This window comes from Triturus cristatus, chromosome 1_2, assembly GCF_964204655.1.
Source record: "Triturus cristatus chromosome 1_2, aTriCri1.1, whole genome shotgun sequence".
Lineage (NCBI taxonomy): Eukaryota > Metazoa > Chordata > Amphibia > Caudata > Salamandridae > Triturus > Triturus cristatus.
The window spans coordinates 570,169,668-570,183,487 of NC_140580.1; the positions used below are offsets into that span (position 1 = coordinate 570,169,668).

General features: G+C 43.1%; 1 protein-coding gene across 1 annotated transcript in view; it reads right to left on the bottom strand.

The window, feature by feature from the left end:
• Positions 1–5,082: 5,082 nt before the first annotated feature.
• KAZALD1 (Kazal type serine peptidase inhibitor domain 1) overlaps positions 5,083–13,820 on the bottom strand; it is a 194,078-nt gene continuing 185,340 nt past the window's right edge. The window contains exons 4-5 of the mRNA XM_085606484.1: positions 9,509–9,656; positions 5,083–5,934 (exon numbers count right to left, since the gene is read on the bottom strand). Coding sequence (XP_085462610.1) covers positions 5,840–5,934; positions 9,509–9,656 — 243 coding nt within the window. The 3' untranslated portion in view covers positions 5,083–5,839. The remainder of the gene's footprint in view (positions 5,935–9,508; positions 9,657–13,820) is intronic.

Below are 13,820 nucleotides of genomic sequence, written 5' to 3' on the forward strand. Positions count from 1 at the left end.
TAGATATGTGTGCTTCCAGGCCTGTCTGAGAATACCTGGGAGCAGTTCCATATAAATGTACTCATTCCTTCACAGACTCTTCTGTCTCCTCTTCCACTTATTTGGGCTAAATTGGTTTGTTGTGCTTTCTGACTATAAGGCAGGTGTAGCCTGTGGCATGAAAATCGGGCCTGGCAGCAGGGGTGTGTAGCAGTGAATGGCAGGTGTGCAAATGGCACTAAAATACTCTTCCTAGCCATTCAGCAAGCCTTTTAGGTGTGGAGATATTGGGTGAAGGGAGTTGCTTATGTCAATGCCTTCCCGCTAAAACAGCCACTTCCATCAATGAGTGCTATCATGGAGGGCTAATGGAACCCTACACTTTAGCATCTAGAAATAGTGGTGAAGAAATATCACTACTTGTAATAAGCTATTAAACTTGAGAAGTAAAGCAGTTTTCTTATTACAGGCACTTTCTGATGTAGAATTCTCCTACGCTAAGAAAATAAATATATTTCAAAGGGAAATATTACTATAATTTAATTAGCCATTTCTATGACATCTGGCCATCCAATATACAAATGCGAATATTTTTGCATTGTTCCCACATTGCTTTGTTTTAGATTGGGCATGTTGGTAATTTTTGGACATTGAGAGGCAGCTCTACCTCCTAGTTCATGTGCCCCAAATATGGTAAATAATTGATGAGTTCCAATTCACGTATCTGAATTTTAGGTATGATCACAGTACAGATTAACAGAAATTGTACCAGTGGCATGAAGCTAGATGTCAAATCTGGGATGGAGTGTGCACTTACATCACCCACATGAGTAACTATAAAAGTATAGCATCAGTACTGGTCCTCCATCTGTGACTGGTTACAAGCCAAGCTGCAATGCACATGTGTCAGAGTAAACCTTTTTTTGCATGCTTAAAAGTCTGCTTATAGCATTATTTTAGCTACATATAGGCTGTGCCTTGGAGTACCATTGGCTGGTGGGTATAATGTGTAGAAATAAAACAGTCCATATGTGGAGTTAGTACATCCATGAAATGCCACAATTAAAAAGTGCTATTTCACTGCTTTGCTTGACACCTTTTATAAAGACATGCTTTAAAATATAAAACCATACTTGAATACGTTAGAGTAGGAAGGCACTAGAAAATCCATCTCTGCAGAACCTTCAGACTATCAAATGTCTAATTGTTTGACCAAAATTGTTGACAATTTGTCCCCAAATTTGATTTCTGTAATTGTATAGCTCTGTCACCAAGCTGTTTCTGCAGGGTTGCTACCTCCTCCATTGACTGTCATTAGTTATCTTTGTGCTGCTCACATCTTTTCTCAGGAACAGTCAAATAACAGGGTCTGGGAGTATTTGGCCTGCTGGCAGATCCCTGTCAGGAAGATAGGGAAGGTTTAAATACAAGAAGCTATGCTTAGTTAAGAATGTAAGGGGAGTAGAGAAACAGATGACACTGAATGTGCAGACAGAATAGTATATATACAGTAAGCAGGGCTCTGGTGTTAGTGTTTCATTGATGCTGGCCTTCCCCATAATCAGGTTTGCATCTGTCACCCAGAAAGATGCTCTGCATTCAGAACCAGCCCTGTGGGCTTCTTGTTGGTGCAGAGAAGAAGGATCAGATTTTAATAAGACAGGTCTTGACGTGACTCAGGTCCACACAGTGCACTTGTCAAGTTTGAAGAGCTCCAGAATAATGTTTTCTGGAGTTGATGTGCAGTAAAGTTATAGGAAGTGCTGCAAAGAAGTACTGGACATGGTGTGAGAACTTTCTAAAGATATGCTTGTCACAAATCACCAGCCAGTGACCACTGCAATGTAGGCTCCTATGCCAGTGATTTCCAAATAGAACTGTACTACGAAGAAGAGAAGAATGAAGAGTTTAATATTCACTGTGTGGGTAAGGACTGTGGACTTGTATCTTGTTTTTGCTTGTACCAAAAGTTTGGAAGTGCTTTTCAAGAGTCCTATAATTCCAGGGATATAAAAGACAAAGAATTGGATATTTTCTGAAAAACCAGGTGACAAGATGATACTGGACTTTTTGTTTATGGTACAGGGTATAGTGGTTAATCCTTTTTCTTACTGCTATCTGTGTCTTGATTTCCTAAAAAGCTCCCTAGCAGTTTGTGAACTTTATGTGTGACCAGGAAGAAGATACACAGCAACCTGAAAACCTGGACTTATGGCTCACTTACGAGTCTGGTGGTCCATGGACTGCCAGACGTGTGGGGGCCCAGCGGTGGCAGTGGGGCAATAAGGGCAGTGGGACCACAATTTCCCCACTGCAGCTGCCAGGGATACACCATTCCTTGGCGGCGGTGTAGAGGCATCAATATGCTTGGTGGGACCGCCGCAGCCTACACTCTGGTAAAAAGGTTATGCAGAAATTGCATATGTCAACATTTCAAGAAATGTTGTGAATTTATTCTAGATTCGGGAATTTAGGGCAGACAGGGTTACTCCGTCGGAAACATGACGGATATCCCGTCCACCAAATTACAATTCCATTATATCCTATGGAACTTGTAATACAGTGGATGGGATATCCGTCACATTTGTGACGGAATATTCCTCCCTCCAAGATAGTAATCGGGCCTTTAGCCATTTTCACTGGCATAGTTAAAGATCCATTCACGCTTAGACAGAAATGGATCAGCACCCTCTAGAATGATTAATTAGACTAACTTTCCTCCAGAAATTCTGCTGACCATTGACCTTCACAGAATATATTATCAGAATTAATAGTTTTATGAAAACGACCCTACTAACTCATCATTCAACAAACTTCACACTTCAACATGCTTTATCTATTGTTGTTATTTTGTGCTTTAATGTGATAAGTTATGCTTTGTTGACATGTTGTGCTATGCCATGGTATGTTGTGTTATGTTTTGTTATGGCAAATTATATTCTCCACAATGTGTTCACTGAGGCTTTAAGAGTTCACCTCCTCAAATAATGCCCCTAAATAGCTCGAACTAACTGGTATCTACAAGACAGCCTCCAAAGAAAAGTGTAAACGTGTTGCACAGATTTGTTAACTAAATAGTTTTGGTGCTGTAACGGACTGTCCCATGACCTCTAACTAATGTCAAACTAATACCAAATGTATTACCTATAAGACATAGACTTAATTAAGAGTGTGCAAAATAATTTATTTTTTCTTTTGAAGTTCAATGAATTTCCATGAAAATGTTGCAGCATTATGCGTTTTGTGCTTAATGTTGTTTGCTGGCATCTGGCATCACTTTGTCTTTTTTTTTTTAACCAAGCTCACACCTCTCATAAAAAAAGGTCTTGTGAAATACCAACATGTGAGACATGTTCTGTGCAAACATTTCACACACTGGTATCTTGTGAATTGTTTATGCGAGGATCATACTCTGGTACAAAGGTTATACCTTTTCTCCAGAAATTCTCCTGACATTCGATCTTCACAGAATTTAATATCAGAATTAATAGTTTTATTGAAAAAACCCTACTAACTTATCATTTACCAAACTTCACACTTCTCCACACTTGTTGTGGCATGTTGTGTTTTGCTTTGGTATGGTATAATTTTTTATCAGCTACTCATTACCTTATTTATCTTCATTCCACCACACCCCTCTTTTACTTCATATGCTCAGTGATTTCTTCATGACCTCTGTACTTCTTTCTCTATTATAAATGGAAATTTAGGAAAGTGTTGCGTGTCTTTGTTTGTCGACCTACATTTTGTTTAAGAGATTTTGTTTTATATTTTCCATTTTAATTTTATTTTTAAATCATTCATTTTTCGAACTGGAGTTAAGTTTTTCAAACAATTGTGCCTTTGACCCAAAATGAGACATGTTATTCTTGGGGCTATTGTCACCAGTTCTTCCTAAGATATATTGATTTTCACTAGTACATTTTGAAATTTCTAACTTTTTTTAGATCAGTTTCTTCAGATGAGCATTTTCCAATGTGGAATTTTACTAAGAGGGCAGAGGCCCATAAACAGGGACATCTTTTTAAACAATGGTTGTGCAAAGGCATCTGAATAAGCAAAGCAAATGGTAGCTGAATGAGGATGATGGATGAGGAGTTGGAAGGAAGGGTGGACTGATGGAATAAATGGGCCAGAGGGAGGAGAAAATGAGGAGCGAGGACTGAGGCAAACAAAGGGGCAAAGGGTAGTTGGATAATTTTACTTTTTAAAGAGAAGAAGGTTACAAAGTTATTAGCCATGGAAACAGTGACTGCTTGTAAGCTCTTGGGTTACTGGTCTGAGTAAAATATGCACTTAGGTATAAGGGATTGAAAGTACTATAATTTTGCATGCTTAAGGGTGCACTTCCAGAGTGGGTTTCTAGGGCTCATGTAATGGAAAGGCTTGGAGAGGAGGACATATACCTGAGATTGTAACACTTCAGGAGAGTAGAATATGTTGAAGCTGGAGGGCAGGGCTTCCTTGAAGAGGTTGAATGAGTTAGCAAGGGTGAAAATGGGAGAAGTTGGAATCTCAAAATAGCCTTTGGATATTGGTTATTATTTTATTGTTATGTTGAGTTTGTAAGTTGCAATATCTATAGGACAGAATTAGGTGGCAATTTTCATTCAAGCTGATGTCAATGGGTAAAGGGCCTGTGAAGTTGTCATAACTGTATCCAAACGCTTTTGGAGAGGGAGATGTTTTCAATGGTACTTCTTCAGAAGAGGGAGGACATGTAGGGAAAGATGGTAAGGGTGTCTTCGTAGGGAGAAAGGGGGTACAAATGACATTGGGGATGTGACGTTAGAAGATGTTCCTAGAATGAAACAATTCTTGCCCCTTGTGTTTGGAAGGGCATGGGCGAAGGCAGTATGGTCAATATCTGTAAGTCAGAGTGTCATTAGTTTGCATCCAGCATGCTATGATGGTGGTGTGATCCAGAGGGGAAATATGAACCTAAAGTGGTTGATGACATAGGCAGACTTGTTACATATGAACCTAATATTCCACATGGTCACATCATGAGTTGATGGCCTGAAGCAAGCACACTATGATGCTTTCATTATTTCATTCTGTCGCTGTTTCTGTTTAGAAATATGACAATCATCTGGCAATAGCCCAAGATAATACAATTGGTTTATTTAACAAAGTACTCAATAGAGATAGTTGTATACTGTTCACTTTACATATTCTACTGCTCCTCCAGGTGGTTGAGAATTCTATGTAGGTCCCCATATGAGGAAGTATTGATTGAAAGTGTTAGTGACAGCAAACAATACAGTGGCAGATAAATAGGGGTATTTACAGAAGCAAGACAAGCACATCTCTGCAATAGACCATTCACAGAAGCATTACTGCACTTGCCAATTCTCCCATGACTAAAAATAAGCATTTAGAGACTATTGTTTGGAATCAGAAAGGTGGTACAGTTATGACTGTGCTGTGCTATAAACTAAAAAACTGTCAACCAGTTGGCAGTGCTTCTTCTCAACTTAAATTAGACAATAAGCAACTTGAAATCTCAGTATTCATTAGTAGGATTTTTGAAATGGTGGCATACGTTTTAAAAGTAGAAATTCAAAATAGGGCATTCTCATGGCATTTCCTAGAACTCTTGGTGAACTGAAGGCAGCATGCGTCTGCATTGCCATTTACTGTACAATTAATTTGAAACTGTATACAATTAAATATTGATGTAACTCCATTCCTTCAACCAGTGTTTGACAGAAATCAAGTTTGATAACACCCTGTCTGCATCAAACGAATTATTCAATCATAGGAAACATTTCTTTGTAGGTGCAGATTTGTGGCAATGTCCTCATCTCAGGTCTTCCTTTTGACTGAAGCTTACATGAAGAGCTCTGTCTTCCAATAGTCAATAATAGTCATCGTAATCATCACCTTCTGTTTCATCATCATACAGCTCTTGTCGCGACTTCGGCAAGGTAAGTCCTACGGTGTTGAGCTGATCTGAAGCAGAAAGTAAAGAAACAGCATGTTATAAATTGTAGTAACAGTGTTTGAAGTCCATGTTAATAACTCTAGTTATTGACTCACACGAATTATAGCCATCACTTGGAGGCAAGATCAAATAAATACCCTATGACCAAGTCAATTTTCCACACTCTAAAGATGCAGGATGTGTCTTTGATGCTGACGAGTTTGGCTGAAGCATTTTGCAATGATTTTAATTCAACTAACTTGGTCATAGCTAGGATTCGCAAACAAATGATAACAAAAAAGGCTGCATATTCAAAACCAAACTTTTCTCTTATCTAAATGTTATAATTCAAATTCTGGATGTACCATAGTCTCAAGACAATCGCTGCTCCTATATAAAGTTCTATTACAAAACAATGGGGAAACCCAAATAGCAGTAGGACTTGGGTATGAAATGGTATAAAACACAATTGGTCCCAATGGTTTTACTTTTTTCTTTAATACCCCAAAATGATGACAGACACTCAAGAAATGTAATAGAAATTGATAAACCTTACCATAATTTCAATAATCAATGCATGTTTATGCAGGTATTTTACATCAAATAGAGTTGCTCAATGGTGTGTAGGAAGAGGGGAAGGGATTGGAAAAGGTGCTCGTGAAAAGGTGAAGGAAGAGGCAAAAGTTCAAGTGCCAATGTACAGTATATACAACCAATGTATACAAATTCATACGAGACAGCCTGGCTACAATTTCCTTATAATACTGTCATCCACAGTTGACTTACCGGCCCCCAGGAGCCACTTGGCCCTGAGCGTGAGGCCCACTACCATTCTCCTACTGGGGGTTTGTAGATTGCTCTTCTCTTGGTCCTAATGAAGACCCCGTTTTAAGGAATAATCGGCCTGCCTTACATTTGGGGTCGAAACGTCAACATATACTATCACCTGTACTGGAGATACTATCCAATTCTTAATGAAGTTTTCTCTACAACTATAGGTTGTGTTATAAGACTGTGAATGCTCAGCTTCAAGAGTGCAGTTTGGTAGATGGCCATATTTCAACAGCTGGTGCCGCCCTCACATAAGTCTGTAGGGACCACATAATGCCAGCTGGATAGAAATCATGCTGTTTGTTGCAGTTTGTATTCACTGCTCTATGCACTTTGGAACTGCGAGGCCCTCGGCTGCTCAGTTTTCTTAATTGAGGTGAAACTTGCCAGCCAGAGCCATTGCACATTTGAAAGTTTATTTTGATACAGTGAGTAGAACCCAGAATGGCATTTAGGATAACCCAATGTGTTAGTGGGCCGGCTGTAAATAGCCCGTGAGGCTAGTATATTACTGTTTGTTTGATATGTGCTGTGTGTGTGTGTGTGTGTGTGAGATTCAAAGAAGCAAGACTGAAAAATGAAATCAGCTGCTGTTGACCAAACAAAAGAAATGGGAGTGAAAAGGAGCCAATCAATTGTATGTAGTGGTTGGGCTATAGGCCCATTTTCTTTTTTTTCAAGCAACAATAGATTGCAACAGCACATGCTCTGTCTCAGGCGAAACCTACAAAATGTAGGGGTTGAGGACCATGAGGGAAGGAGAACAGTGCAAGAAAGGGAGCTTTCCATACTGGATATGAATGCAGAAACTATCAGTTTCGATACTTCAATCACCATGCAATGCACCATAAGATTTTGGGTGAAAATATGGAAAGCTGCTCAGCTTAGGTGTTTCACCCATTGGAGAAAAGTGTGGAAACTTATCTCCGGCCTAAAGCACCACTCTGCTCTATGAAACCTAGACATATGCAGTTAGGAACCTAAACTATCTGCAGTCATCTGCTCTGACCTTAGCACCCACAGCAGCCTTTTGCAGATATAGATTTTATTACACAGCTGAACCGCATATAACAGCGTTCAAGCACTATACTTCAAAAACCTTGCTTAAAATGATCTGCTTGAGCTACGTTTTCCATGGTTTTATTGAGGGAGCACCCTTCCATCTCATGGACAGTGGGGCAAGAGAGCTGCTACATTTGCTTTGCTAAGTACAAAATGTAACTGCCTTCATTTATTTTTAGGAGAACTGTTTTTGTTTGGTTTGGTTATTCACATACCATCTTGAAAGCATAATGTTATTTGATGTGGTGTTTCTCTTTTAAAACGTGGGCTGGCTCTTCTTACCATCCCGATGCTTTCGCGAAGACATCATGTTATGGTGTTGGTCTGGGAGTCTGTCTCCCTGGGTGTCAATGTCTGGGAGTCTGTCTCCCTGAGTGTCAATGTCTGGCAGTCTGTCTCCCTGGGTGTCAATGTCTGGGAGTCTGTCTCCCTGGGTGTCAATGTCTGGGAGTCTGTCTTCCTGGGTGCCAATGTCTGAGAGTCTGTCTCCCTGGGTGCCAATGTCTGGGAGTCTGTCTCCCTGGGTGCCAATGTCTGAGAGTCTGTCTCCCTGGGTGCCAATGTCTGGGAGTCTGTCTCCCTGGGTGCCAATGTCTGGGAGTCTATCTCCCTGGGTGTCAATGTCTGGGAGTCTGTCTCCCTGAGTGTCAATGTCTGGCAGTCTGTCTCCCTGGGTGTCAATGTCTGGGAGTCTGTCTCCCTGGGTGTCAATGTCTGGGAGTCTGTCTCCCTGGGTGTCAATGTCTGGGAGTCTGTCTCCTTGGGTGCCAATGTCTGAGAGTCTGTCTCCCTGGGTGTCAATGTCTGGGAGTCTGTCTCCCTGGGTGTCAATGTCTGGGAGTCTATCTCCCTGTGTGTCAATGTCTGGGAGTCTGTCTCCCTGAGTGTCAATGTCTGGCAGTCTGTGTCCCTGGGTGTCAATGTCTGGGAGTCTGTCTCCCTGGGTGTCAATGTCTGGGAGTCTGTCTCCTTGGGTGCCAATGTCTGAGAGTCTGTCTCCCTGGGTGCCAATGTCTGGGAGTCTGTCTCCCTGGGTGCCAATGTCTGGGAGTCTGTCTCCCTGGGTGCCAATGTCTGAGAGTCTGTCTCCCTGGGTGTCAATGTCTGGGAGTCTGTCTCCCTGGGTGTCAATGTCTGGGAGTCTATCTCCCTGGGTGTCAATGTCTGGGAGTCTGTCTCCCTGAGTGTCAATGTCTGGCAGTCTGTCTCCCTGGGTGTCAATGTCTGGGAGTCTGTCTCCCTGGGTGTCAATGTCAGGGAGTCTGTCTCCTTGGGTGCCAATGTCTGAGAGTCTGTCTCCCTGGGTGTCAATGTTCTAAAAGTGAGCAAGCACGCAGCATTTATTTTTCTGTTGGAAAAATGTGCATCACTAAAACGTTGGCCAAAAAAATCCTGGTAAGTACTACCTGCAACTACAGCTACTGTAGTCCTAGAGTGTCCAGCAATACTGTGCATAGAATCTTTAGGAATGAGCGGGGACTAACAGCACCTAAAGTATTACAATGACTAATTCAAAACACAATTATGAAGTAAGTTAACATCCCATCGGAAAGACATTGCAAAAGTATTTAGCAAGAGTGCTCCGGGACAAATGTCTGCTTTTCATTCTCTTGCTGTTCTACGAGCTTCTGGAAACGATTATACCCAAATGTATGCACATACAATGTTTCGCTGTTAGCATAACTCCATAATATTGAACATTCCTCTCACCTGGAGTGAGCACTTTGAGGCTTGCAGTAGCCATGACCTCCCCGACCTTGTTCCTGGCAAAGCAGTGGTAGGTTCCTTCGTCCGTGGTACGGACTGCCTGGATCTGAAGCCACCCGCTCACTTCATACTTCTGGGGGCCTCCTCTGAACTGGGGAACAACTGTCAGTTAATATTGGCATACAGCACGCAGCAGAACGTAGCAATTTAATAACTCCTGTGACATTTTGTATAATCCACATTGGTACAGCTTCCAGTAATGTTTATCATACGATCAAAATATAAGATACACGTGGTTATGTATGTTACAGAACCACCCTCGGTCCTCCGTAGTCAAGATTTAGTCTTCACTCCACAGGAAACCTCATGTTTACACTCTTGATAACTTTGGGCCATCTCGACCAATTGCCTTCAGAATTCAACCCTTCTGTGTGCCAAATTTGATGAAGCTTGGTCAAAGGTGTCAACCATAAGGGGTACCAAAGTCAGTGCATTTTCTTAATAGCGTGGAAATCGCCATGTGACGTTCAGCAAGGAGAACTGAACCATCCTGAATGAAAGGCCATGTCATTTTGCAGACACTGTATGCCCTAGCCACAAAGGCAATTTGGTAGTAAACCTAAGTTTATGGCCATGATTACTCTTTTTTATGCCTGCCAAAGGTATAGCCGGTGCATTTGCCAGTGCAGATTTCTAGACCTCAAACGCAAAGAAAACCACAGTTGTAAATCAGACCCAAAAAGGTGGGAAAAGTCATTCCATGGTGCGGTTTGCCTCGGAGGTGTGAGAACGCCCACAAACGTATGCTTGTGGGCATTCCCAAATTCCTCTCTGCCCTTTTTTACCCTGAAAGTGGTTGAAGATTTTTTTCTCGACATGTGCTGCAGTAATTGCCCTTCAGGATAGAAAAGGAAATGTATCCCTTTAGTATTGCAATAGGTGTAAGAGAAGGGCTTTCTCCAGAGGGAAAACTGTTTTCCCATTAAGAAAAAAAGTGCATTTGCACAGGAGGCTCATTTCTGCCTGTGCAGAGTCCTCTCCTATGGAGAACTCTAGACTCAGAGAAAAAGAGCCTTCAAGAAAAGTAACATGGCATTTCCAGAAGTTCGCTTAGCACAGACATAATTCGAGGTATGTTAGTGATTTGAAAAACACATAGCAGCATGTTTAGTTAGAACTGTAAATCTCTGCCTGTATTTTTATGAGATTTTTGGTGAACGGGATCCTTAATGATTGGCTTATTTCAGACTTTTTCTTGCTTTAATGCATTTTCATCCAGTTGTTTTTTCGAGTTATTCAGCAAATTTCAAGTATACAGTGTGCATGCACCGGTGCTGTAGCAGTCTGTAAATCTTTAGGATCACTGCGTAATTTTATGGCAGGACCCGGAGGGGAGGATTATGCCATCGCTTTCTTCCTTTCTTTTCACAGCAGCCGTTTAAACATGAACAATAACAACTACATTCCCCATCATCCTAAGGGAAATGGAAACAAACCATAAGTGTCCAATCCTGGCCCAGCACGACCCTCCTCACCCACTGTCCGCCTGCCCTCGTCCTCTGTCTTCGCTGCTGCGGCTACTTTACAGTCGGGGTGATACCGTCCCGATTTCTGGTGGCTGCGGGAATAATTTGCTCTCCGGCCGCAAGAGGGCATGCGTTCATGCTGCGTCTAGCTAACACTTCTCCTCATGTTGGCATAATCAGTGACGTTTCAGCGCAGACCTGCATTCTCTTCTGAACGTCCCTGTATCGTGCGAGTGAATGTGAAGTCTGCCACAGTGCTTTAAATGGGAAAAAAATAGCGCAGGTACTCATTTAAATGTGGCGAGTGGGCGGGGTTAGGGGCGTGGCTAAAGGCACGACATGTGAAGTTTATTGGCTTATATACTAGTTGCAGCACACAGGAGAAATGTCTTTCTATAAACCAATCAGGTTAACTAGTTATACAAAGTGAAAGTCAAACAGTGATATTTTAACATTTCCTTATTTTGTAATATTTCTCACACAAAAACACACACACACAAGCAGGCAAAACGGACACACATAAGCAGACATTCGCACAAAAGAATCAGGTGGGATTAAAGCCCTTTTAACCTCCCATGGCTTTCTTCATTGTGCTCTCACTGGGATGCCTCAATTCCTTGCAACACAGCACGAGGGCGAACGCCCGATATCATGCAAATGAGCCCACACTGACTAGTTCAACTGGGGCTCAGCTCAGGGCTATAAAAGTGATTTGGCAGTCAAATCGACAGACTACTACCACTAGAGGCCAATGCGCCTACCTTTCTTGAGTACCAGTACTCTCCACGGCCGTAGAGAACTGCCGGTACTCAGGGTGATAAAAATAATAAGTGCCGGTACTCAGTACCGGTGAGTACCAGCCCATTTAAAGCACTGGTCTGCCAGAGTTGACTGGAGTCTGAAAACCCTTTGGGGTGATTTTCGTGGCTCTTGTGTTGCACTCATCGTAGATGCTTCCTGGGGTCTGTAAAGGACAGGTGTCCATTGGCAATGCTTATACCCTCAAGAGTCTGTGGGGCTCATTTACGAGCCCCTGCGTCACTTTTGCGCCACCGGTGCGTCACTTTTTGTGACGCACCAGTTGCGTAAAACATGCGCCATATTTACGAAGTGACGCATCTAGGTAGATGCGTCACTTCGTAAACCCCTGCGCTTCATTATACCTGCGCCAGGTATAATGTATGCAGGGTAGGTGTACGCCCACAAGAAAGGGTCGTAGGAGTGGCGCAACGAAATCTATGAGATTTCGCTGCATCACTTCTAGGACTCCAATGCATCAAAACCTTACGCCTGCCTCATGGTAGGCGTAAGGGTGACGCAGGCCCTTTCACATGGGGATTGTGTGAAAGGAACATTGCTGGAGTTGCGTCAGGCTTCCGACACAACTCCAGCAATGCGCCACTTTTTGCACCGACAGATACGTCAGTTATACTGACGTATCTGTCCTTCCTTGCAACATGATGTGTCACGTCACATTATAAATATGACGCATCATTGGTGTCGCAAGGAGGGCGCGCTGAGAAGTGACGCATCGCTGCTTTCACGCAGCGATGCGTCACTTCTCATAAATGAGGCCCTGTATTTCTGTTGGACCCACGGAGCATCAGTCACAGGACACTGACCCATGCTGTTTTTATAGGCCACTGAAAAATAATGCTGCATTGAGTCCTGTAGTTGCTGCCTGTTTTGACATGTAGCATGCTACCACATATTTCCTGGGTTCTCCCCAGCCCAAATATACCCTGTGTACCTCTGCTGCCCTAGGGAGCCTTTACCTCCATTTAGCACATAATGGAGAGGTATGACGATGCCTACGCCGCGGAGGAAGGATTGATCTAATTACCAGTGTTTGATTAATTCTGTGATGCCATTGATGCATCAATCCACAGGGTGGTCTCTGACGTGGTGGTGCCTCTGGAGACGACCTTATTGGAGTATGCACAAGTGTTTTCAACCCTCCTGCCCTCGGTCCCCTTACCTCATAGGCTGGCTGCACGTTCTGAGAACCCTCGCAAGCGCCCTCTGGATGTCTTTGCGGGCTGAAGAAAGCCTTAATGGGTCCAGCTGAACTCCAGAGACCCAAGCTAGAATGGCAGGCCCAGGTACCACTTGATGACCCTTCCCCTCTCTCCCCCCTCTCTCCCCTTTGACTTCTGAGGGTTCTCCTGCTGGGTCGGATAATGAGTCAGAACACCCTGGGATACCCCAGAGCAATAATTTGGAGGTGGCCCTTCAGGTAGATACCACTGATGGGGCAGATTCTGACATGCTCAACCCTGATGCCACCCCGTTCAGCAGAGGGGTTTCCAGTAACGAACGTTACCACATACGTGGCTGGGAGGCTGCGTAAGCCTTTAGACTAGAAGATTCATAAAATCCTGCAGGCCGCGTGCCCCAGGCCCTCTCTTAAGGGCAAAGTGGCAGCCACTCCAGAAATTGGTTCCAAAATGGCCATGTTTTTAGAGAAATATGTTCGGACCCCAAAAAAGGTTTCAACCACTCATGGTGGTCTTGCCAGGGTAAGTTGTTGGACCTAACAGGACCTTTAACAAAGATCCTAGACATGGCTGAGGATGCCAAGCAATCAGGTACCCTTATATTGCCCGAGGTACTCTCCAGTTGGGCCCAGCATGCCGTAGCATTTTGGGGAACGCCAATTGCGCCTTATCTACTGAGCGGCACTGGTCTCTCCTTATTAAGATTGACCCAAAGTTAGGAGACCTGGTGACCTCTGTGGCAGGGCAAGTTGCCATGTTGGGCTCTTTGGTGAGCCATTTATCAAGGAGCTC